The sequence below is a fragment of the Semicossyphus pulcher genome, unplaced genomic scaffold (genome assembly GCF_022749685.1).
Source record: "Semicossyphus pulcher isolate SPU_LCO1_2020_fin unplaced genomic scaffold, fSemPul1.0.p SCAF_25, whole genome shotgun sequence".
Classification (NCBI taxonomy): domain Eukaryota; kingdom Metazoa; phylum Chordata; class Actinopteri; order Labriformes; family Labridae; genus Semicossyphus; species Semicossyphus pulcher.
In genome coordinates this window covers 7,670,752-7,698,054 of record NW_027211699.1, presented here as the reverse complement: position 1 = coordinate 7,698,054, position 27,303 = coordinate 7,670,752, and the positions used below count along the sequence as shown (strand labels likewise).

The window sequence follows — 27,303 nt, the reverse complement described above, 5'->3', positions numbered from 1 at the left end:
AGGTTCTGTCTTTGCTCTGAATACATTTTCTGCTCACTAGAATAATAAATGAACTGACAATTGCTTGAATTTTTTATATGATTCAGATTCTTGACATTTATTACCCCTTTTGTCTGCTCGGAGTTTACATGTGGCTCGTCAAGCATATGGTTTACTCATCTTAATTCTTTGGCGCGGCGCAGACCAGCAAAGAGAGCTATCTCAGTGGGATTCCCTCGAATTCTCCATTCACATTCCCACCTCTTTCTGTCTCTGAGTCACTCCTGTTCTTTCCGACTGTAAGCCTCTTCCCCTTCAGAGCGGGTCCAAAGCATATTTCACTCCCACCATCACTGACCGAGCTTCCTCCGTGCTGACTGGCTCTCTTTCTGTCTCATGCACGCTCTGTCATGTGTCTTTCTTTCCAGTTAATCAGCAGTGGTTGCAGATTAGCAGGATTTGCTGCTTCTAAAGCTGCTTCCCCAAATAAAAGGACCTGCACTGTTATTTTTGATTAAATAGTTCCCCGCTCCTTTCCCTTGTAGGATGACTGGCAGCTGAATGGACACAGATGCTGCTCTGGAATGAAACAGACTTATTTTAAAGATGCAACAAAGACCCCGGGGTCGCACACTGGCCCACTGTGCGGCTTTGAGTGAAAGGCTTAGGTCTCTCCTTTTTAGTGCAAGCCCCCGCTCTTTCAGTGCAGCTTGGTCTGACTGTCGTCTACAGATGGGGGTCTTTTGGATGTCGGATAATTGAAGAAGAAACCCCCACAGCTGGGCACAGATGGGGCTGTGGAGGCACAGGACCCGATGATCAAGCCCGTTTTAATGTGGTCTGAGCTGGGGCATGGTTCATTCATGTGGTCTCAGTCAGGGCCGATTTTACAGAGTGGCAGTATGGAAGTGATTTGGGTTCATCTGGGTGTTCAGACAGGATATATTGTAAATACACAGTGATTAGCTGCATGTGGTGAACTGTTGACTCTACTGGCCCATCACAGGCGCGCATTTGAGCAAACATTTCCACATTTGTGCTTTAACGAGATGTGAAAGGAAACGAGTATAAGAGATGGAAACTAAGGAATCAAAAAGAGAACGCAACGAGCGATTAGTACACATCATGTGTAAACATTTCCTAACCCCTGCTGAGAGCCTCCCATAATTTTAAATTGTTCTATCAATTAATTGACCGGCTGAAGTTGGCTTTCCTGTTGCTTCAGCTGCTCTTCAATGAGGACAAAGACTTCTGCGGTTGCTCTACCCCTCAACCGCCGCCAGCAACGGCCCCGAGGAGACCAGATGTAGCAGGGGGAGAGCGAGTGGGCAGCCTCTCAGAGAGGAAGTGCTCCCCAGACCCCAACACTTGTCCAAACGTCACCCCTGACAGGTGGGAGCAGAACAGTCCAGAAACCCCCGTTTGAGGTTCCCCTGTAATAATAAAGTGAAGAATTGCTATTACTCAGCAGGACACGAGGCGTCCTGTGTGTTGCCTGTCGCCGGGTGGCTCACAGCTCGGTGCTGTGACTGTATTATAACAGCGTGCCATGGGTTTGATTAGTGGGCGGTGTGTGTGGTTTGGGGAGATTGACTCTTCCTGCTGAGCAGAGCATCAACACTTCAGAATGGTTGCTTTGTAACATTAACAGCCGATAATATTTTCCTGTGTCCACACATCCTGTTTCGCTTGGAGCCTGAAAGAGCTGCGAGAATTACTCACCATGATCTCTGTATTCACTCGACTGTCCTACAGCAGTGATTCCCAACCGGCACTATATGTACCACTGGGGGTGTGTTTGCAGGGCTACATGTCACTCATTTGATGAAAAGAAAACTGTTGCAAAATGAGAATACAGCATCTAAACAGTGAGCTGAAAGCACTGGAACAATGGTTGAAATAGTTCGCTAAAAGTAATAAAGTGTTAAACAAAAATATTCCCAAAGGTAATGGATAGATGGTGGAAATAGTGTGCTCAAAGTAATGGATAAATGGTTGAAATAATTAGCTAAAGGTAATGGATACATTGGTGAAATAGGTATCTAATGGGTTTGGATAAATGGCTAAAACTGTCTGCTAAAGTTAACGCATAAATGGTTGACATGGCGTCCTAAAGGTAATGGATAAAGGGTTAAAATAGTGATTTAAAAGTAATGGATAAATAGGTGAAATAGTTTGGTTATAGTAATGCATAATGAATTTGAAACAAGTAGCTTAAGGTAATGGATAAATTGGTGGAATAGTCATCTAAAGGTCATATATAAACGATTAAAACTGGAATTAAAAAGGTATCCATAAATTGATGAAATAGTTTGGTCAAGGTACTGGAGTAATGTTTGAAATAGTAAGCTTAAGGTAATGTATAAATGGGTGAAATAGTTAAAGTTAACAGTAGGTTAAAGGCAATGGATAAAGGGTTCAAATCATAATTTAAAAGTAATAGATAAATGGTTGAAATAGTTAGCTATAGGTAATGGATGAATAGTTGAAACAGAAGGCTAAAGGTAATAGATGATTGGGTGAAATATTGAGCTATGAGTAAAGGATAATGGTTGAAATATTTAGCTATAGGTAATGGATAAATGGTTGAAACAGAAGGCTAAAGGTAATAACAATAACAATAAGTTTATTGATCCCTAAAGGGAAATTCATTGAATGGTTATAATAATGGATGAATGGGTGAAATATTGAGCTATAAGTAAAGGATAATGGTTGAAATGTCTGTCTTTCTTCACATCGAGGTTGTGATAGTTCAAACTTTTCCATTTAAATTGCATTAAAATGCCTGGAACATATCCCGTGTACATGCTGTTTATAGTGTTAAATAACTTGTTTGAAACACATTTAAATGAATATGATTGTCGTGTGAACTCGAGCACTGCGTCATCATTGACCGAGCTTTGGTTGGAAGGAAGGCATTGCAGTGCATGTTTGGTTGATGATTTACCTGTTAATTGTTTTATATCAGTTGTGTTATCACCTCTCTTATTACATGGTGCTCAATGAAGAGAGTATTGTTGCAGGTTAATGGGCTGTGCCTCTGCTAATACTGCATGCAGCCCCTGAGAGGGGATCCATTTGGGAGCTGATGCACACACAGGACCATCTGCAGCTCTCTTATCCTGTATTCTACACACATCACCTTCACCGGCTGAGTCATAACTCATCTTTGGTTTATTTAATACTGGCACACGGATGATGCCCTCTTCTTCTGGTCTATAATTCAGTGTCTTTCCAGAGAAAGAAGACTGACTGAAAGATCGCTCTGAACTTGTCATCTTTTATTTCCATGTTTGTGATTTATGTAGTCAGTATGCTGGAAGCCATATTTAATTGCAGTTCATAAAGAATGTAAATAAGTATGGTGTATTCAGCCGGGATGAGTCATATGAAGTTCAGGATCTATACGCTGCGCAACATTGCATGCTTGCACTGGTCGCGTGCCTCCTGTAGTGCTGTCTGAGTGTCTTTGCCTGGCAGAAGCGCTAATCCTCCAGGGTGGTTTGGGAAAGACCTTCAAAGGGCTGCTCTGTTAACCTGGCTGTGGTGGTTAATGGGTCAGAACTGGATTAGCGCTGAGTGTGAGGGAGGGGAAACTCCGGAGAGGACTCGACTGATTCTTGTCCGCCGGCTCTTCTGCGTGGCTGTTGCCCACGCTGTACCTCCCACCGCCCTTGCCCCTCTATTTCTTGCCTATTTCCCAAACTCGGGCTCCCTTTGAAGTTTGAAGCTTCACTAGAGGGTGTTTTTTTAATCGGAGACGGCTGCATGCATATCCAATGTCAGTGAAGAATCCTGTTTGACTTAAGATGCCCCTAGTTTTCCGCAGAGAGACTTTATGAACAGGTATAAACACGCCATTACAAAGTTTTCAGGGTAGCTTTTTTTAACGGTTAGCTCATGGCATGTCTCGCACTGCTGCTGGGAAGGTGACTTGTGAGGATCATTAACATATCGCAGTGACATTTGCAGAATATAAAGAAAACATGAAATAAGCAGGATGGCTAAAGCATCCTGTCCAGCTGTCTGGTGGAGGAGGGTAACCTGAGAGTCGTTCTCAGACGTGCCAGCTTTGCTTTAAACCTGGATGGACACGGGTTGATACAATTATGATGGGGGTCTCTCAAGTCTCCAGTGTTAATTCTGGAGGGGGGCAGGGGTTGGTTTGGCGCAATAGCCGCAAGACGCCAACAGCTGACTGGAGACGTCTGTCCGTGCCCCGGCCTGACGTCTGAGCCCCTCCAGTCCTCTGAGAAGACCGGACCAGAGGAGAGATGTTTATATTCACAGCGGATCACATTTCAAATGGCACCTTTGCTAGAGTCGAACAAATACACCGCAGGATGCCTGTGTAGTGGGGAACGTCTGTCTGCATATGCACAGAGAAGCAAATGTGATATTTCAAAAAGTCTTTACTCCCTGACGCACTAACCCCGCAAGAATCCCAAACATGTGTGGAGGCACATATGCAGTCACTTTGATCATCGTCTTCTTTATGAGTCTTCCGATCGCCTCTGATGTGCAACAGCTTCATAAGAACGGCGGTTTAATTATCAGGAAATTCATTCAGAAACCTAAACCAGGGAGTGCCAAATATCTGGTGACTCAGCTCTCAGGCAGACGCCGCAGATCTGTCGTGTGTGAGCGCCCGGAGATGCAGCCTAACATTTACTCTAACAGGCATTATAAGGGAAGCACCTGATGTCCTTATCTACTGCTCAGAGCTCAGGGCTAAAACAGGGATATTTCTAAAAGAGAGATATTTTTCTAACCTACAGGATGATCCTTCCATCTTGTTCTCCCCAAACTGAATGAAATGATTGTCTGGCTTTTGGATAAATTAGGAGCCTAAGCCGAGGCTTGTGATGGTCACATGGAGCTCCTCCAAATCAACACATTTTGTTGACTCAAACTTAAACTCCTAGCTCTCACATTTTCTACCTTAAACTTAAAATACTTTATTTCACCACCCAAGCTTTGAGAGATGATTTCATCCAAGCCTGGCTGAAGTTCCTTCAGGTGTCATGACACGGGGGTTTGGTATGCACCTACATACAGCGACATTCGGTCGAGGCTTTTGATCTGTCTCAGTCAGACATCTGGTCTAATTACTGATGATAAACACATCACGTCACGTTGGAAGTAAGACAGCCGACAGCCATGCTATGCTCAGCCCAAGAATATGTACACGTATGTCCTGAGTAGTAGACAATTAAACAATTAGTCAACCATAGAGTTGTACTGATGCTCTGATACAGCCGAAAACAAGGGATCATGTGTCACTGAGCACACCAGTCGATGCTCCGTTCTGATCCCATTGTTTTTTATCCACGCTAGAAATCAACTTGTTTCTTCTTCTCCATTCAGAAGCCTGCAAAGCAATATTATTTATTAATCTGCCATTACCAACTGCTGTTTTAGGAGCGGCAAAGAAGAGGTGATTTAGCTTTTAGTGAAGGTTATTTCTAGAGATTCACCGATATGTTTTTTTCAGGGCCGATACCGATTATTAGTAGTCAAGGAGGCCGATAACCGATATTTGGAGCCGATATTCATTTGCAGTAAAAGTGAAAATATTGGCGTCAAAAGTTTGAATAATACAAACTAACACTTAACTTTGTTTAAATGCCTTTAAGCATATGTTTATTAAACAAACGAACAAAAAGCGCAGGGAGTTCCCAGGGTCAGCAGCATCTCTTATCAGGTTAACTGAAAATGTAAATAAATAAATAAATAACTTCCTGAAGTTTTATTAAGTAAATAAAACAAAGTTAAATACAATTTGCAAAGAAATGAACTTTTTCTCCTCTCCGCCGTGTGTGTGAGCACTCTGCACTCTTATCGGCCGTCGGATAAAAAAAAAAAAAGGCCGATGCCGATATGCGTCAAAATGCCGAATATTGGCACCGATAATCGGTCTATCCCTATTTTTTATCCACGCTAGAAATCAACTTGTTTCTTCTTCTCCAAATCAGTAGCCTGCAAAGCAATATTATTTATTAATCTGCCATTACCGACCGCTGTTTTAGGAGCGGGAAAGAAGAGGTGATTCAGCTTTTAAAAATAGTAAACAAAGCAAGCAGAAAATGTAGCGTTAGTGAAGGTTGTTTCTTGTTTTATTCTGCTTTCCTTTCAATCTCATTTCAGTGTTTACTTTGTAATGTGAAAGGAAGACAGGACGTGAGAGAGAGACAGGGAGGATGACATGCAAACACTGGGTTGAAAATCTTTTGGTTTCTGGACTGTAGATGCAACGTTGCGATGAGCATCTTCCACCAATTGAGTTTCGTAGACTAAATGCTTAATAGAAAGAATCCGCAGATGAATCATAATGACAGTAATCAATAGTTACAGTCCTATTCTCTAGACGTAGTAGTAGTAGCTGGCTGCGTAGTGCTTTCATCTAAGATTACAACATTATTACTGTCTTTATTCTTAGACGTGTCTGAGGGCCCTCGCAATCCAACAAACCCATTTGCGAGTGAAATAAAATCAGAGGAAAGTACGGCTGAGCTGTGATGATGTAACGCTGCTTCCAGATGAAGTTGTGAAATCATTCTTAGAAACAGGATTTGAGGGAGGGGAGGCAGAGCAGCATTTCTGGCATTTAACACAGCAGTGTGGTGGTCCTCGAGTTGTGTTAAACAGGTCGGCGCTATCCTCTCCTCTCCTCTCCGTTACATCAGAGGGGACGGAGGAGCCAAGAAGCTCGCAAAGCCGCTGGATCCAGCTCTGATCCCAGCCGGCAGTAGTGCAAGCTTGCAGAAGCCCGAGCTGGGAGACGCTCACTGTTTTGACTCCGCACTGAAGGTGCTGTGGAACACTTTACTCGTCTGGATGACTCTCTGTTCGGCACATTGTATCACACAGAGTGGAAACACAGAGTGATGTACTATGCAGGCGTAACAGGAATGCAACTAAAAATTGCCATTGTGGCATGGTTTCCCACTATTTGGAGCTGAAAATAGCCAGGGTGGACTCCACTATTATGCAATTACAGCGGACTGTATCACGGAGGGAAAAGGTGACGTGAGATGGATGAAATGTTCTCACACCAAGAATGTTGCCAGCCTCTTTCCTCTCACGTGGGGAGGTGCGTGGTGCGTTTCTCCATGTAGTCAGGCAGGTTTCTGCAATGGAAGATAAGCTCCTCACTGGAGTCGCTCTCTGGATGTGTGCAGTTATTTATCTTTGCATCTTTGTTTAAAGACTGGTTTGGTTAGAACGCTGTCTCTGTTGAGCCGTCGTCTTTCCCACAGGCTGTCAGTTTACTTAAGTGCTGAGACCAGTTGCTTACATTGTGTTATTCTTCAGTCTAATAGGCCGATGGCTGCAAGTAGCAATTATTTACATTCTTGTTGAACTTTTAGAAATCGTCCACCAGTGCTTAAATGGGTGTTTCCACCCGTCATTTCTTGGGAGTATCTTCAAACGATTTAAATCCTTAGATCTGTACAACTTGGTCTAAAAGGTTATGGATGTAAATAAACCATAATTATGTCGTAAGTAAAAATCTGACATCATGTTTTACTAAATAACTCAACTCTGAAAGGCCAGATTGCACCTTCCCTGCCGCCCACACATTTTCACCATGTTTACAACCAGTGTAACGAGGTAATGATGCCATCGATGAACATACGGTGTGGAGAATAAATGCTGCAGCTAATTTTCTTTTCAGATACATTTAAAAAGGAACCATGCAAAGAAATGACTTACTGCAGCGACTACAGAAGGTCTGTTTTCATTAGGGCCGTCACTTTTCCCAAAAATAAGTTCGAGCAAATTCAACATGATGAGGAATTTGGGGACCGGAGCAGCAGAAGAGCAGAGAACAGAGTAGCTGTATAAACAACAGAACTAATGTACAGTTGAGGCTGTGTTTGTGCATAATCAAGCCTACGACTCCTCAAGACTCGAGCTGCGCTCTCGTGTCTTGCTTGCTGCTGCCGTATCAAAGAGACGGGAGTTAGCCCTGAAGCTAGCCACAGAACAACGATAAGACTACGGTCGGGACGCTGAAGCAGGAAAGGTTAACAACGGCTTGGCTCGATAGTTTCCTCCGTTGGTTTGTAGCAGGCAGCGTGTTATCGGCATCTGTTGGAATACAAGGCACACTACTTTAAACGTGATGCATTCTGGGAGTCTGGACAGCAGATTACTCATTTGTTCGTTGGCAAGCGTTACCTCCTGTGCTTCAATTTTGAATTCGATCGCACTTTTCATTCAGTTAATCGTATTTTGTCGATGTAATGTCAGAAAATACATAAAATATTCAGTTTCTCGGAGCCCAATGTGACGTCTCTAAATGTCTTATTTTGTTCAAGCAACACTCCGAAACAAAGGAAATAATAAAAGCAATCAATTTTTTTCTTAGCAATGACTTGAAAACAAATAATTGATTGTGAAAAGCTGATGGATTTAATCGTCCAAACTTAAGCACGCCAGGGCTCGTAAATGACCTCCGCCTCCAGCCGCCCACTCTCGAACAATCGCCGGCCTTATCGTGAATGCTCTGATAATGTTTCACGACCTTGGCTGTGTGTCCAGTCACTGTTAGTCAGTGTTTGATAGTCACAGTAGTAAGTAACCGCCCTCTGTTACTTGCAGCCATAAATCTTCTTTGTTCAAAAGCTCCGTTGGTTCCAGTTGCTCGTGTTGTCATGGCTGAAATTAATCTAAAACAAAAATCTGCTCCCTCTCCAGTCATTCTTCTTGGCTGCTTTCCCAGGTATTAACAGCGTCTAATTAAGAGTGGACTTTGATGCCGTTCTCACATCACGCCGTTTATATATCCAACACCACCTCGCAGACCTGATCTGTGCGTCCTCTGACATGTTTCACCTCATCGCTCATCACCTCTCCAGCAGGTGCTGAGTGTTATGCGCACTGATTTATGGCCTCCCTTAGTCACGGCCTTTTATCCTGTTTATGAAGAGAAGCTACGGGGGATACATTACGTCTGATTCCACTGTTGTCTTTACGCTTCTGGTCACACTGATTTGGTGCAACAATTGTCCCCAGACGTCCTCTGGCTGCAGTGTGAAACAGGAGTCCTGGGAGTTTTAATGTTCTGTGTTTGCTTTGCGTAGTAACAGCACATCACAGAAAAGAGATGATGAGATTCTTGGGACGTTCCGTTGCTAGTTTCCTCTCCACTCCTCAATTGTTGACAGGATTCTTCTTTCCCCGTTTCCACTCTTGGCACGTGTGAGGCCGAGATGGAGCATGTCTTTGGATGCCTCTGTGATTTATACTTTAAAAAGAGCACATCAAGGTCTTTCCCCCCTTTTTTTTTTAAGTGTTCCTTCTGTTTTCCTCTCACTGAAAAGTGATGCACAGGGAGATTTTGTTTCTTTTTCCTTTTCTAATTTTCCAAAATCTTGGAACCGGCAGGTCTGTTTAGAGGTATTAGAAGATTTTCCTGGCAGTAAGTAGTTCCATGATCGCTGTGCCACCAGTGACTCTAATATCCTTATAATGTGACCAGAAGGAGTGTTATCAGATTTGCATATTATGTAAGACGATTTGCTAAGATATAAAAAACCTGCCAAAGCTGGGAAATTTCCCACTGCCTTAACCACATTTCCACAGTTAGCCTGAACCCTGTGAGGAGTTGGCCTGAACTCCTTAAACTCTACCCTGCTTCCTCGCTCTATTCTGTCTCACTGCAGTTAAAGGCTAAAGTTAAGTGGTGTAGCCAGCTCTTTAAAAAGTAACCCACTTTTGTCATGAATAGGGCAGCGCTGAATGTCAGTGAATGGGCAGTGTGGCTGCCTCTGTGGCAAATGAACTGGACTAACCCCTACCCTGTGAAGCAGGGCCGTCTTTAGAGGCTGATTTGTCGGCTTTGGTGGGCGTAGCAAAACGTCCAATTACATGCATTACATCTCAGATGCATCAAAATATGTAAGCACAAGTATGAAATCAATTGGAACCTTTGTCTAAGTGATCATTTTTAGCCACTTAAGTAAGAGTATGGGATCTTCACCATCGCTTGCAGGCCCATGGCACCAACAACATTTCAGGGAAATTAAGGCTAAACATGCGTTTTGACTGGAAGAACCATGGCAGAGTTTAGGGCACAGTGCCGTGACGAAGCTCCGCCATTATGCCACTTTGCCATATTACATTGGACCAAGCCATGCCGGTGTTAAGCAGCCCCAGTGTGTGTTCTTGCATAGCGTTCCAGCGTCACAGAAGCAAAGGTGTGAACAAACAGCGCATGCTTCACATACACACCCAGCCGGCTCTGCCACTTCCACAGAAGTCGTTTCGCCTCTGTTACTACCTCCAATGCCGGCTCAGAGGCGGAACGACTTCGCCCCACCCTCCCGCCTCAGTGCGCTTTACATTAAAGACGAGCCGTAGCAACTCCACTTTGTGGTACTGCTTCATTCATAAATCATGGAAGTACGGGAGTGTTGATATTTGAGTAAGGGGTTGCATTTGTTTAGAGAAATGTTCTAATACAATTATTTTATTGCCATAAACATTTCCGATACTTGAACTTGCATAACGGCTGATACTGAGAACATGCCTGGCTCAGGTTTGTAAAACATGAACAGTTACATACAGAGAATAGGTGGCTTAGATTTTTATATTATCCTCTTTAACAATCAGAAAAGAAATAAATAACTCAGCAAATTTACCATCTCAGAGAGGGTATTTTTTGCATTTCTTTTTTTATTTAATTATGGCCACAAAACCAACATCCTCCCAGCACGATAAACACAAACAACAACATCAGTCTAATTTAACATTTCTTCAGATATGGAGGAATCTAAACAGGAATGCACAATAGGGACTTTTAGTTCCTGCTTTACATCGTCGAGCTCAACAGTTCCTGGAAAATGTTGGTTAAATGGGCTATCTGTTACTTCCTGGGAAGGTTCAGATTAAAAATGAACTTTGACTCATTAACTGCGTTTCATTTTCCTCCTGTGTCACACTGAGTTCCTTCATGCCTGTTACCAGAGGTGGAGGCTCCCGCACATAGCTCACATCAGCCTCCCTCCACTGCAGCCCCAGTGACAAGCGCCTACAAGAGACGGCGTTCAAGACCAAACATTGCCCAACACGCTGTCATAGGAGATTGATCAGGAGGCGTTTAGCACGAAGCAGATAAAGAACAGGTTCACACGCACGAGCATCAGCACCTGTCAGTCAAATCTTCTTCATCTCCATTTTTCTCCCTCCCTGTAAGACCCAGAGAGGTCAGGGGTGGAGTGGTGAGGGGAAAGGGAAGCCTTTTGTTAATAGAAGAACAATGCTGCACGTGAGAGTGAGCGGTCCTGGGCCTGGAGTCAAAACAGGGCAGACAGACAAACAGGCAGACAGGCGGAGGAGAAGTATGGGAGGAGGGGGCGGGGGAGTACTGTTCCCTAAAGATGTGTCTGACTGTCTGGAGGGTTGGGTCAGTGCACTGGACTGGAGGAACCAGGTGGACAGGAAGGGGGCTTCAGAGAGGGGTCGGTCTGAGCTCGTGGGCCCGAAGAGATTTGCTAAGGTTCGGCTGATGTTTTCACACGTCTCCTCCTCTTCCTCCTCCTCTCGTTAGGCCGCGTTTCCAGACAGTTTTGACTCAGATCACGAGCTGTAATGGTGGAATATTACCAGTCTCTGTTCCCACACCCCCATTTCCTCCACCTCATAGACTCCAGTGTAATGGTTAACCACATAGGCTGTGTGAACCCTCCTCTCCCCGCGGTGCTCTTTCCTTTTCCCAGGCTTCGTTGTGTCTGTGTGTGTGAACAAGGCTGTGTTAAAGGAGCCGTATATGTTGCCTCACGACACACAGACGTGGACTCCCAGTTAAGGGCTTCCCCGTTAAAGCCAAATTGGAAACATCAACCGAGAAAACCTCAAGTTGACTCACATTTTTCTGCGCTTTTGTATTTGTAAGCTTTACAAACATTTCAAAATGTTTAAAAGTAGATTTATTTCAGAAATAACAAAATAACAGACCCTGAGATAGAGATGACGACCAAACACTGACGCACTTCTTTAGTGGACAGGACGTCAGAAGGGCTGCAAGATGCGACTTGCTTACAAGTCGTTCCTCAGCTTTATATCAGGTTTGGATTCCCGCCGTGTTCATCGCTCACAAGGTTTTTTACAAGGAGCCGAATTCTCCTTAGAGTTTTCCTCTCTCCAAAACAATCAGAGCTGCTCATTAAAACCAGTGTAAACTCTGAATAAAGCAGTCTCACGTTTAAAATCACTGTTTCTTTAATGCTCTTTGGTGTGGCGTCAGGGACTGCAAGCCAAGCTGTCCATAACTTCTCAAATCCTTCAACCCTTCAAATATGGTTCAAAATGAAACGTGAAAAATATGCGTAACAAAAAGCCCCATCCCAGTTTTATCTCGTCTTGACCAGCAGTAGCCTCCATAGAGAGACCCCCTACCCTCCCTCCCCCTGGACATCACGTGACCTCTCCCTCCCCAGGTGTTTGGCTTGCGTCTGGCGGACTTCATTGATTCGCCTGCACAGTAGGGCTCTTTGTGTGGCGGCCTGTGAGAAACCGGGCCCATCCTCTCCCCACAGGTGGAACTTTTTAAACTTCACCCCATAGTCCCAGCCTCTGCCCGCACAGAGCCGCTGTCACTACACGGAGGAATTTGTATTTATTAAGAGACAGGCTCGCGAAGGAAGGAGAAGCAAACTCTGAGTTGGTAACCGGTTGTGTGTGTGGTGTTTGTTTAGCTTTCCCTGCCGTCCTTAGGGATAGAGCGAGGACCGTAATGTGGAAAGCCATTATTTGACTAATAAGCTGCAGTCAGCCGGGAAGCCACTAAGAGCAAACACACTCCTTATGTGAGCCACCAGGTTTTAATTCCACTTAGTCACCAACACATTAGCCAACCATTTGTTTCTTCCAGTGGCAGTTTGTGAGGCTGTCGGTGGTGTCGTTACATGATGCTGCATTTTTTGAGCTGTTAGCCTCCATCATCTTCTTCTTCTGTGGTCTTTTTTAACAGTAGTTCAGTAGAAAGACATGTTTTTCGTCATTTATCAGATGTAGAGGATAGCATTTGATCCCTGCTCTTACTTAAAAGTATGATGGAAAGATGGACCCTCCCAAAAGTCCACCCGGGTCTAAACGATGGCTGTAGGCGGGAAAAGGCAGCGCTTCTTTGTTTATTGTCTTTTTTTTTTTAATGTCTGTACCCGTCCCTCCCTGTGAATCGGTCCTCGCTGCAGTCCCTGGCTGTGTGAGGCAGTGCGACCAGAATAAGAAACACAGACGACACAGAGAAACCCTTCTTTGCCTCCATTACTTGCTGTTGCTATGAGGAGAGAGGATTCTAGATGGGCTGAGATGCTCTGGGTTATCTGATGGGGGTACATCTAATTTAGGACTAACGATAATGACATTTTCTCACATTTATTGATACATCATGAGGTTAAAATGGGTAATCAAGTTATTAGAAAATTAAAAATTAAATTATCATCTTTCAAGTGTCTCAGCAGCTTTAATTCTCCAAATACCTCTTTATAATTTGCAGCCTATCTTTGAGTTACTGTGTAAGGGGTAAGATACAGCAAACAGGCCTTCGTCTGGGCTCTTGCGTCTCCCTTAAAGGAGCAATCCGCCCCTGGAAAAAGCTACCAGCAGTCAAAGCTGGTGTCCTCTGTAATCCATAGAAGCAATAATATTTGAAACATGCGCCATCGCTGTGGAGAAAGTTGTACAAACAGCTCATGGTTTCGCCCATTCTACATTCCTACAACACCCAGCGTGCATTGCGCCTCTCCCTCTGAAAGGAACGGGCGAGCAAGAGACGCTGGGGTGAAATACAACCGTTTTCCAGTCAAGGACATTGATCGCTGCAGGCAATGGGTCAGAGCGCTACAGAATCCGAAATACGACGAGAATATACCGGTGGATCGTCTAATGGATAGCGGATAGCGTCCTCCAAAGGCACAGAGCCAAATTGCATTTTATTTCCTACCATGATAACATTAGCTCCCCATGATAGCATGATAGGACTGAGTTTGGAAATCTGCAAACTGGCCCTTTAAGGGGTTGGTTTCGGCTATAACGACCTGCTTGCTGTACATTATTCAGTTTATCACACGGCTACTTACTTGAGGAAAATTCACTGTTGCTCTTTGATGGATAGGATGTCTGGAGGGGCTGTGAGCTGAGCTGTTGCTAATGAAGTTAGCTCAAGATAGGATTCCTTCTGTGTTAATGTGGTTTTTAACCAAGAGCTGAATTATCAGGAGAGGTTCCTCCTCTCCAAAAGTAAAAACCCAGTGATTAAACAAAGAAAAAAACACCTAATTTAGTAGTTTCACGTTAAAAATCTGTGTTTTTCCAATGCTCTTTGGCGCAGCTTCAAGGGCTGCAGCTAACGTTAGCTCTCCTGACTTACAGACACAAAGTCACTCACCCTGCAGAGTAAGACAGCAGTTGCTTGAGCTGTTTTAATGTCCACCATGCAAGCTGAAACCTGCAGAGACTTTGTATACACACTATCATATATCATTGTTAGCTACATAGATTTTATCAACATCCTGTATTGAGATTATCCCCCAACCTAAAACGTATTAAGGTGAGCCAAAAATTGCCGCTCCCTGAACATAGCTTTGTGTACGGTGTATCCACGGGACAGTGAAGATGTGATACTCGTTAATGACTAAAATGAGCTTTTAATGATTATCCCATCATTGTTTAATCTCGTGTGTGTGTGTGTGTGTGTGTCCGTTACATTGTGGGGCTGAGTGTCTGTCGCTCTTGCATTTTTAAGTATGAGGAGAGAGAGAGTGTAATTATATTTGTCTGTGTGTGAGCACCAGAGAGCTACACCGGAGTGACCAATAAAACAGCAGATTTACGATGCTGCCCTGTAGGTGCGTGCTCGCCCACTTCCTCTGCTGGAGGAAGTCTTCTGTCATCAGGAGCCCATTTAGCATCGGGCATAAATTTTGGGGCATTCTGCGCGCTCTATTAATGTCGTTATTTGAAGCTGTTGCATCGAGAAGGAAAATTTAATGGCCTTGTATTTTGGGTCATTGAGCTACTGATGATTTATCTCTGCACGTGGTTCAGCATTACAGTGAAATCTGAAGGCCGTTCTTACGTCATTCATGGGCTTAAAATATTTTGGTGCCACTGAGTTTAATCTTCTTTCATTGTCTCCCTTCTTACACTCCTCTGCCTGCGTGCCCTACATTCAGAGCCCCTCGATACTCCTCTCTCCGCTTTATTTATTTCACGTCTTTAAAAAAAAACGCCTTATAATCACAGTTAAAATTAAACCAACATCATTAGAGGGTTTTCAACATGTTGGATGTGTGTTAGAAATTCACACAAAGAGCAGAGAACCCCAAGAGCAGCTCCATCAAACATTAACGAGGCCGATCTTTCCACAGAGGGTGACATGGCAGTCCCAAATACCCCACCCTTCATGTCAGAGATGTGAGAGTGCTTTGACTCCTCAACAGTCGCAGCATCAATCACAGAAAGACTTCTCAGAGAAGCTCTTTAGTAAAACACAGAAGTCACAGTTTTTCATTCTTTTTCTCGTATTTCTTGATGTCCATACTTTTCTAGTTTAGAGTACAAAATGTTCATTTAGTTTATGTCATTTTTCATGTAGGCAACCAAGTGCAATACTGAGTGTCCTGCATGAGACCGCCTGTGAAAACATGCCGTTATCTGCATTTTAAACAGCATATTAATAGTCCTTCCCAGAGTTTCTCTATCCCCTTTCATACATGCACTGCACTCCTGAAAATTTCCCGACATTGTCCTCGTGGGCTGCATGTGTGAACATTTTTTTTTACCCCGACTTCATGCAGACTTTTTCCCTGTCATCCGAGGTTAAAGACGAAGGATCATTTACAATATGGCAACAGCAAAGATGTCTGCACACTGGAGAGATGAAGAGATTCTCGAGCGTCTGGCTGTGAGGGCCAACGATCGAATTGTTCGCCAATTGTGAGGACATCCGCGGGGACGTGTGTGAAAGGGCAACTCTGGAAAATGTCAGGGGCAGACTGGCTGACAATTTTTTTTTGGGAAATTCAGGAATGCATGTGTGAAATAGGCTTCAGACACATATTTTGAGTGTGGCCACTTAGAAAAACAACCATCACTTTTGCCTTCCAACATTGTCAGACGATGGGTCTTACGAGCGAGTGCTAATACAGCATAAATACAGTCTTTCTACCACAAGGAAGGCTCGTAAGGACTTTACAACAACAAAACAAAATGCAGTTCCGCAGTAGTCTCCACTACAGAAGCCTCTCCATTCAGATCTCATGACTGAGGTTTTTAAGCATCTAAAACCAGGTGAACCTCGTTGAGCAATCACCTTGGTAGAGCTGCAAAGGCACAACAGAAAGGGAAAAGGGGCAAGATCGGGGAGATCGGCTCAGAGCAGCCAGAGTTAAAGTTGAAAGTTTGGTGAGGTTTATGAACTTTGACCTAGACCCAACAGCAACGTCTGTCACCACAGTGCACCTGCACGACTTTGGAGGATGATGTATGACTTGTAGCTTCAAGCGTGCTGCTTTAGAGTTTTAAAACTAAATTTGGCTCGTATCCTTCTTACTTTCAAAGTGTTTTCGGGTGCCGCAAAGAGGAAGTGGATGCTTTTTGCTACACCTACTGCCCACTGGTCAAAAAACCCGCTAACACCCGGCTTTTTTGCTTAGTGGGAAAGGCTACAAGCGGCATTCAGACCCGGGTCAAATGACTCTGCAGTAGACCTGGGTAATTATCGCCTCAGCTCTGATCGGCATTGATGGGAACATAAAACCCGTGCTGACACGCTAATCTCCGCCCCCTTTCCGGCGCGATGCTATGCTCCGTCGGTAACTTCTGCGACTCCTCGTCATCTCAGCTACAAATTCGGCCCGTCTCCGTCCGAGCAGCGCTCGAACATCGTTCCAAATTTGTCTGCACCGAGTTTGATCAACAGACTGACTAATAGATACAGTAAAGACCTATCACCGTAACATCTTCACTGTTTACTAACCCTGTCTCCGACGCGTTTGTGACGTCAGACGAAAAGAGACCGACAGGAGTATACTTCACTGGCAATGGGAACAGAGACAATCGGCTGGTCTTCCCAGCTCTGAAAAACCTGCGTCAAAGCACAGAATTTTGTGGGAAAGGGGTCATAGTAATTCTGTTTACTTTATTTGATGCTGATGTGTTTGAATAAAGACACATTAACATCTCCATGTCTGTTCTGCAGACGTGTCCGCCTGCTGAGATCATTGTAGAGCCACATATTTGACTAATATTTGGTTAAAATGGCCGAACAAACATCTGTAAACTGAAGCTAAACTTGTGTATGTATATGATGGTAACATGCTCTAATGTGTTTGGTCAGTGTGTAATAGGAGCTGTATTCTGATGGTTGGATTCCTCTGCTGTCCTCCTCCTCAGACTCCTAATTGCCTCCCTGCCACCATTGTCTCCTCGCGTGTACCATTCCAGCGGTTTCCTCTCAGTTTTCTGCTCTCAGCTGTAATTCGGCCCTGTGTATGTTTTCATAAGGAGCCTATATGGGTATAATTGCAGTGTTGCCTTCCTGCTGTGCGGCTAGCCGAGGACTGCTTGCTCCTGCGCTCGCAGGAGGGTCTGCAGGTTTCGCTCAGCTTAGTTTGGCCGTCGTGTGGGCCGCGTCCCGTTCTGTCTCACCCTGCAGCTGGTCCCATTTTGTCTTCATTCTTATGTCTTTGTCCCCGTCTGGACTCTGCCGACGTTTGTTACCTCACCTTGCTTCAGAGTCATATTTCCCAGTGGTTCACTGTTCCTTCTCTTTACCTCCTGTGGATTTATTGCATTGTGACTTCTAGACGTGGAAACATGATGATTTTTTCCCCCCTCTGGAAACGACATCAAATCCCTGTCGAGCCCTTTTTCGCATTTTGTACATGTTGTCTGTGAGATGTCTGAAGAAGCATCGTGGAAACACAAAGTAAACTGTCACCTGTTACCTTACTCCACCTGGTTCACCTCTCTTTAAAGGCTCGAAGCGTGCACCGACACACACCTATTCCTCTGAGCGTGTTAATAATTAATTAGATCACTGGAGGTATGCAGCGACGCGTCTCCAGGGCTTGTGTATGTGTGTGTGCGTCTGTGTGTTCAGTGTGCGACCCAACGCGATGCATACCAGATGTTTTAGAAATGAGGTGGGTTTCACTGGAACGTAACACATTCCCATGGATGTTTGCGGAAAGAAATTCTTCCTCATCTGCCGAGCATGTTCTGCAATCCCCCCCAACCCACTCCCCCCGAGAGGGTAAGCATCTCCTCTGTTCATCACTCCTCCTCTGTCTGTTTTAATTGGGTTCTTGTCATAAAACCCACGGCCTCTCTTCCCTGTGAGTGCGTCCCTTGTGCATCTGTAAACACCATGAGTGTGTAGATGTTCGTACGTATGAAAGCGGTGATTTGTGAGTTTAATTGAGTCGACACAGCGCTCAGTAGGTACGTCCTCCTCCCTCTGGTTTCCTGGTGGGGAAAATAGTTTCAGCCGAGACCTTAAAGTGGTTTCAGGGTGATATTCGGTATGGTGTGTGTGTCTGAGTATGTGTGGCATGGAGGGGCAGATGAATTGGCAGTGGCTGCACATTGAAAGGCTCAAGCTGCAGTCGTCCACCATGGGCGTGCCTTTGTCTATTTGTGTTAGCAAAGTAAAGTCTGAGCACTTCAACCTGCACATGAGAGGAGTGGGCAAGTCCGGCAAGAAAAGGGAACACAGGGCTTCATGTAATGATTATTTTCATGTTCAACCAGTGAATCATTTGCTCTTTTGAATGTCAGAGATGCTGAAAGTCCAAGCTGACATGTTTAAATTGCGTGTTTGGTCCTGACAAGATTCAGTTTCCTCCCGCACATGACAAGAAAAGCATCAAAGTGTCGGAGCAGCTGGAAATAGGAAATAATCAACATTTACGCTTTGAAAATGACCTGAAATTAAAAAAAATCATCCAGCCCGGGAGCTGGACTTGATGTCAGGCACCCATGAAAGGTGTGAAATGGGCTCATATGGCAGCTGAATGAAGCCATCTGCTCTTACATGAACTCAACTAGGACTGGGACTTTTCTTATCCTGTTCCCGCAACATATTTTATTGATATGCTATTTTTAATACAGTTCTGGCTTTGATAGTTTGGCAGGTTACTGTTATTCCCTTTGCTCTGACTCACACTCTGTTACTGTAACTCCAGACGCCCAGCTGGTCACTGAGCTTCATCATCCATCCGGCTCGTCCTCATAACCTCAGCAGCCACCGCCAGACTAGATCAGCAGGTTCAGCCTCTGTGCTGAGGTTTGGAGAGGAGAAAGCAGGACAGAACATCCCCTCATTTAGCTTAAAAGAAGAAGGAAGTGTTTGTGTTTCTGAGTTTGCATCTAATCATCCAAGAACTTTTAATCGCTGTAAAACTTCAACTTAGAATCTGAAGCTGCTTTCTCTTCTGGTTTTGATGAGTGTCCTGATGCATATTTCAGGCATTATGTGATGGTTCTGATCAGGTCGTTAAAGCAGGCTCAATGGAAAGAGGCTTCATCATGCCAGATTACAGCCAGTTATCATGTTATTACATAATTAGTTTGAATGCCGTAATAACAAGAAAGTATGTAATATATTAACTATACATTATCCCGCTTATTACACTGTTATTTCAATCAAAAATCAATGATTTGACACAAAATATTAATTTGGAAATTATTTTGTTCATTTAAAAATGAGATTTCTGTTAAAAAAATAGTCCCTTACACTCACAGTGAGAGCTGCGTCCATAGCAACGGTTATCTCTGTAAGATGAGCTACAAGAGTGAGTCATTACTCACATTAAAATGAGCTAAGCTTGCTGTTGTTACTCACATTTAAAATGAGCTAAGCTTGCTGTTGTTACTCACATTTAAAATGAGCTAAGCTAGCTATTTTTACTCACATTAACATGAGCTAAGCTAGTTATTTTTACTCACATTAAAATTAGCTAAGCTAGCTGTTATTGCTCACATTTAAAATGAGTTATGCTAGTTATTTTTACTCACATTAAAATGAGCAAAGCTTGCTGTTGTTACTCACATTTAAAATGAGCTAAGCTAGCTATTTTTACTCACATTAACATGAGCTAAGCTAGTTATTTTTACTCACATTAGAATTAGCTAAGCTAGCTGTTATTGCTCACATTTAAAATGAGTTACGCTAGTTATTTTTACTCACATTAAAATGAGCAAAGCTTGCTGTTGTTACTCACATTAAAATGAGCTAAGCTAGCTATTTTTACTCACATTAACATGAGCTAAGCTAGTTATTTTTACTCACATTAAAATTAGCTAAGCTAGCTGTTATTGCTCACATTTAAAATGAGCTATGCTAGCTGTTATTACCTACATTTAAAATGAGCTAAGCTAGCTGTTATTACACACATTAAAATGAGCGAAGCTATCTGTTATTACTCACATTAAAATGAGCTATGCTAGCTTTCAGCGGATTGATACGATTACAGTTGGTCCTTCAGATTGTGTAATTAGAGCCGCATCCCTAGCAACGATCTGTTCTTCGTAGCAACGGTCAGTTATCGAGAAATATCAGACCTCGCAATGCCGTAGTTAACCAATCAGAATCAAGTATTTAACACAGCCGTGTAATATTTAGTTACAACGGGAAAAACATTTGGTTGGAACAATGAAACGTTTTACATGACAACATGATACTGATTCTTTTTTTCTTTCACTGTGTGGCAGCTTTTTTTTTGTTAAAAAAAACAATTCTGCTTTACTTTTTATACATTTATTGTTGGTCGTAAATTAACGCTCTTTCTTTCTTTGTTTTTCAGTCCTCTGCGCCAAAAACCTGGTGAAGAAAGACTTCTTCCGTAAGTACCTTCTGTTCCAGCCGTTTATGATGAATCTAGATTTGTTTTTCACACCCTGTTTGCTTTGTTATTTTGGTTTTGTGGGAATATGATGCATACTCTTGAAAACGTGTCATTATGTTACAACACAAAGCATTTCAAAAGATGTGGATGGGTTACTCCATCTGTCTTTGGAAGTAGAAGAGAGTTTAAGGTCTACATGACGCAGACGAACACTCCAGTAACTCCTGACATCTGTGATAAAGTTTGGTAAAATATAGTGACACTATTTAAAATTGGTGACTTTTCTGCATACAATCCTGAGTTCATTCCCTCCACTAAAGCCTTAATAACTCACGTGTAGGTGTCTTCAGCGTTGTGAGTGTTTTGCTGTGTTTGGGGCAGGCTGTCATGGTGAGCAGGCATGTAAAGGTCTTCTGCTCACTCAGGTGGTTTCTGTGGTGCCCATTCCTGCCATTCCAACGCTCAGGAGCTGAGCAAACACTGCGTTAGGGAGCTGGTGGAGAGCGGCGCTGAAACCAGAGATAAAAATGTCTGCGTTCGTCTTTATTTGTGAACCCAGTCCATAATGTGTTTGTCATGTTGTTATTGTGCCCGTTTAAACCACAGTATTTACAGCAGGGGAGGCTTGTGAGGTATGACATTTCAAGAACAACAAAAGATGTCTGCCGCAGATCTTCACAGGCCAAAGTGATTCTGGTTTGTTAGGAAAAAAAGCCTTTATAAGGCAGAACAATACATTTTGGCTTTGTTTTCCACTTCTCTCTCTTTGTTTGAAGCGTTATTGTTGCTACATTTCAACCACAATTGTCTTTCAATATTCACACTCACGTTGCACAAACGTAAACAGTGAAGCAAACAAACAAAGTTGATCTGATTGTGTTTCTTGCGACAGTTCAGTTTGCAGCAGTTCTACTCAAATATAAAATTTATTAAACGTACATGTACTTTTTTATTGAATTTACAGCATAATTAGTATATTTTAGCCATGATGCATGACAATTTCTTTTTATATTAACACTCAAAATCTGAAGTTCCCCCTGCACTTCTTCAAAGTTCACCCAGGGATACTGTGACCGCCATGAGAGAAGCTCTGTGTTAGATTATATAAAACACTTTGCTTCAGCCGACAGGTATGTAGCTGCGCAGAAACATTGTGGATTATACTGAAAAATAATCACTCACAAAACTTCACATAACTGATCATTGAAGTTGAACATTTTGAGCAATTGGCAACTAATTTTTGGACTAAGGTTTCCATCAGTGGCAACTAATTATTAGATTATTTTTTTGGCTTTTGCCTTTATTATAGGACAGCTGAGAGGGACAGGAAATGTGGTGAGTAGAGAGCGGGGGATGACATCCACCAAATGATCGGCAGACCGGGAGTGGAACCTGCGATCAGTGCGTCGAGGACTGTAGCCTCTGTACATGCAGTGCCTGCTCTACCAACTGAGCTAAACCAGCGCCATGGCAACCACTTTTTTTATATTTGAAAAATAGGGACAAAGAGCAAAAAAAGCACACTTTAAAAAATCAACTTTTTAGGGCACTGGTTTAGCTCAGCGGTTAAATCACAGAGGCTACAGTCCTCTACGTGGAGGCCCTGGGATCAGCTCCCACCCTCGGCCCTTTGCCGCGTGTCATCCTCCATTCTCTCCTCCCCTGTTCCCAACACTATCCACAGTCCTATCTCTATAAATAAAGGCATAAAAGGCCAAAAAGCTTTAGCTTTAGAACAGTGGTTCTCAAAGTGGTGTCCTAGGACCCCTGGGGGTCCGCGAACCATAGCCTGGAGTTCCGCAAAAATGCTGCTGCTGTCAAATTGAGTCCACAAGCAATTTGAATGAAATGAGCCCCTGTTTTAAAGAATATAAGTGGTATTAACATGATTCAAACTGAAATGTTTTTCTGTGTATCACTATGAAACCGGCCTGAAGTATTTAGGTTGATAAGTTTTACAATACAGATAGTTCCAATGGCATCTAAGAGTGCAAATGGTAGAAAGCATATGCTTAATTGGTGTCACGATTATGAGGGGGTCCTTGGAAACTGTCCCCAAAACATGTGAGAACCCCTGCTGTAGAAGGAATATTGAGCAGGCAGCTGGGGATTTGTGCATTAATTTTTGAGCGATCTGTGAAAAACATGACAGAGCCTGCATGTACAAGTATGTGAGGGTAGACACGTTAACTGACAACATTCAATTTCAGAATCAAGTTTCAGATTAAAAAAACAACCCAAGAATTTAGTTTAAAAACTGTAATAAAGCTTTTAAACGTGAAGTATTTTCTGCAACCATATTTTTAGTTTCAGTAACCAAAAGCGGATGCCTCGTCGCCAGCCCTGCAACCAAAGTTAGAGTAACTAATTCAGTGTGTCCTTAGTCATCCGTCGCTGTACTTTTGTATGTATTGTACTGAATTAAAATGCTAACAAAAGTCTGGAAGTAAACAATGAGAAATCTGTGAGTAGTCTGGACCGCAGGACACCACAGTGTTAGTGTCAGTCGTAGCCATCGCCATCTGCCAACAATGCTGTGTAATGTTTTTGTTTGTGTCTCGTTAGATTGTTTGTCTGTTGTTTATTCTCGGTGAACGTGGCTGCGGCTGATCGTGGTGTCTTCTGTATTCTCCTCTCTCCCCCCCTGCAGGCCTCCCTGATCCCTTTGCCAAGGTTGTTGTGGACGGTTCGGGGCAATGCCACTCTACAGACACTGTGAGGAACACACTTGACCCCAAGTGGAATCAACACTACGACCTGTGAGTCCCCGAGACTTTGTTACTCTTTGTATTTCTTTGTCTTTTAAAGCAAACAATTGGGGTTTATTTAAAAACCTCCCACCTTGCTAAAGACTGATTTCAAACAGCCCCGCTCAGGCTACAATTTTTGGGTCTTTCTATCTTTAACCTCACACTGAGAAGTGTCAGACTCTGCTATTAACAGGAACTAAATAGAAACACATGTAAACAGCTCTCGCATCTGGTCTCTTACTTATTTAGATACTATGTAATGACATAACTCCTCAGCGGCAGCCAAGAGTCTAAAAATGTCCCTTGGAGCAGTATTTAAAGGAACAGAAGAAGGCGGGGTGTCTCCAATAGTATTTTCTTCCATTGACTGGAACACGTGCATGTCTTGTTGTACCCTGATTTCCTTTCCCAAAGATGGTTTGACCTGTGAAAAGTATTCTGGGGGAAAAAAAGCGGAGACAGACCGCGTGAGTGAAAATGTGAGAGTGAAAGTTTCCAGTATTCGCAGCGGTGTTTATCCAACCGCCGTGCGTAGCCAACAGCGAGAGGAAGCACATGTCTCCGTTTGTTTGGTTGCTGGGGATACAGGACCCTCGCTCTCTACATGGCTGTTACATTAAGTACTCGCGTAACATTTGACAAGAGGGGGGTGAAAAAGTCACGTGCGTGTATGCATACCTTTAAAGAACGGATCGATTAGGAGGAGAACACGGGCTCCACGTGGCTGTGAAGTCGCTGGCTGGAGCTCTTGTTAGAATTCCTCGGGTTTCTGTGCCAGAGACAAGCTTAACATCAGCCTAGTCTCTTAGCTGTGTGTCAGTGTTTGTCATCACGACTAGCAGGAGGAAGAGAGAGGTTTTGATTGACCGAGAGAAGCCTCGAAAGCCGTCTGACTGGCTCACACTTATTAAAATAGGGCCTGCTGTAACACCTGGTGTTCCAAATACAGACTGGTGCATTAAAGCTGTTGGCAGCGACGCTTCTTTTCCATTTGTTGTAAGTGCTCATGTCAGGGCGTAGAAAGCCTGTGTAAGTTAGCTCGCGTGTGTCCGGGGGCCTTGCCTTCATAGGTCAGACATAGCATGCGAACTGTCCCGTGAACTCTAACCCCCTGGTATTGTTGCAGGATGTGGCTGGCATGCCGAGGATAGCAGACGCAGTCCGTCTGGCTGCCTGCCTCTCACACTCTGACTGTTTTACAAGCTTAGATGCAGGCGATCTTACAAGTCATGGTTGAAATTAAGAGCCACATTAGCCTAAGGACCACTCCGGTTGTCAGTCTGTAGAGGATCAGGACGATTGCAACATTATTAATTGAAAACATCTGCATTAAGTGATCAGTCTAGACAAACATGACTAACGCCCACTCATCCATCAGTTTCCCTCCGACCAGTCAAGCTGAAATTCTCAGCACCACCATTAATGCATTATTAGACTTCTAGTTTTAAGAGTCGTTCTGATGCCTGTACCAGTATCTGACAGGCCTCAGATTAAGCCTTAATGTGGTATAGGATATCTGCGACTACGCCAGTCAATGCACAGATCTAACACCGTAATTTATTGATTATTAGAATAGGTTTTATCTTCTCTGACACAGTATCACACAGATAGTTCATGTGTATTATTGCTCCCTCTAGCAACTGGGTGATTCTCAGGAAATTAACACATTTACATTTTGGTCTTAAGTGTTTGTGAGCATTAATTTTAAAACATTTACTAATAATTTTACACCTTTTTGAACATATTTTCCAAAGAAAGTCCTTAAAAATCTCATTACTGCAACAGTCTGCAAATGTCAAGATCATAAAGAAAGCTTGGACATTTTCACATTTTAAAGATGTTTAACAGTCATCTATAGTTACTTGAGAAATAATATATTTTTAAATTAATATATTTATTTTAATTTTGACACCAGCCGCAATCTACAACCTTACATTTTTGATATTTCGTTGAAATCTGACACATTTTTGAAAATACGTTAATGAGGATTTCAGCGGAAGATGCAATAAAATCCATAAATAATTTATTCCTAGGTTGAAATTGCTTTATAAACAAGGTAGAAAACACAAGTATCTTTATTAAGATATTTTGTTATATTACTTAATTACATGTTTTATATTTAAAACCATAACTGCCATTATATTTCAGTGGTTTCGTGAGAATGACCCAGCTACATTAAGAGCAAAGAACTGGTTGCAGGTCACTTTTCATGTGACAGTAGCAGCAATGGGAGCTCAGGTAGGATGTAACATAACTCAAAGCGAGCTAAATAGGAGCAATTATTTTTTCTGGCACTTAATTAAACGGGTACAAACAACATTAAGCAGTTTCATAGTAAAAATCAGGGTTTCTCTGATGCCAGGAGAGGCGCCGAGCTAAGATGCTAACGTTAGCGTAGCTTGTCTCTAAATGCTCTGCTTGCTTTTACGTTAGGATTCTTTAAGTGTACTGACCCAGGCCATATAATCATATCAAATCCAAGCAAGTTTGTTAGTATGCAGCTCTTGGAAAGTCATTATAATAACATGTTTATTTATATGTAAATGTTTATATGTAGACTGGTATTGGAGGGGTTCTTCGTATCGGCTAATACTCAAGTCTGGGTTAAGAAAGCTATCAGAAAAGCTGTGTTAGTTTTGCTTTGAAGTATAATTAGAGTCGGGAGAAAGGTGCTAATAAGGTGCCAAAAAGCAGACACATAAAACATGTCCCCTGATATAATGATCTGTTAAATTATATACACACTATTACCTCTTGGAGTGGTCCGAGCTGCTTGTTTCAACAGTTTATCCATCACTTTAAGATTACTAATAAGTTAAATGAACTGCTGCAAAATGACTCCATGTAGCTCCTGGCTGCTGCAGAAGTCCCCGCTGAGTAATATTAACCATTAGCTGTGCATCACTGTTGCACTGTATTAAGTTCATAACGGCATCAGAGATCAGATTTAGCTGTTCGCTCGTCCAAGTTTTAAAACCCCTCAGGCGGTTATCAGTAAGCTCCAGTCCAAACTTGTGAATCTTATGAGCGGGCCTTGTTTCTGTTTCTATTTCAGACTGTGACTTTATCTTTGCTGTAATCTAGTGTTTGTCTTTCACTCTGACCACATGTTCTTGGCAGTGACTTGCAGGAAAAAGCAACTAAAACTCGGTGCCAAAGATGCCTCTTGTATGAACACCGTCTGCGAGTGAAGCATGTACTTAGAGAGCACATCTGACTCTTTAAATCTGCTGCTTTCTCCTTTTTATTGCCGTTTTCCCATTGTCTCCGCTGCAGTGTGTGTGTGTTTGTGTGTTATTGCCTTGGACTGGTATTAAATATCTAAGCCAGACTAATGAATTTTATTACATGGAGAGTGATCCAGATGACTGGGGCTGGGTAATAATACTTCCCTCTCGTCACGTCTGTCTGACTTAGCCGCTCTCTCACATCGCACCCCAGACAGGCATTTGGCATCGACTCAAAATGTCCAGACGTCTTACTCACAGCCCCATTGTTTCATATCCCTTTTGGTAAGCGGCATGATAATTATGGTGGGATGCAGTTCTGAGAATTGTACAGATGATTAGTTTTCGACTGAAGGAGGAAGCCCACCCCGGCAGATGTGCCACAACAGGTTCATGTGGATACGTTTTATCACAGCTTCAGCTTGACTCACGAGACAGAGGAAAGAAGGCCGCATGAAGGAGTATAATGTGTTGCTTTTTTCTGTC

At 43.1% G+C, this 27,303-nt stretch overlaps 1 protein-coding gene across 2 annotated transcripts in view; it reads left to right on the top strand.

Annotated features, from left to right (window-relative positions):
- Positions 1-27,303, top strand: part of smurf2 (SMAD specific E3 ubiquitin protein ligase 2) — a 62,229-nt gene that overhangs the window by 3,043 nt on the left and 31,883 nt on the right. For both annotated transcript variants that reach the window (XM_069675947.1, XM_069675946.1), the window contains exons 2-3: positions 20,799-20,837; positions 23,491-23,599. In XM_069675947.1, the coding sequence (XP_069532048.1) occupies positions 20,799-20,837; positions 23,491-23,599 (148 nt within the window). The remainder of the gene's footprint in view (positions 1-20,798; positions 20,838-23,490; positions 23,600-27,303) is intronic.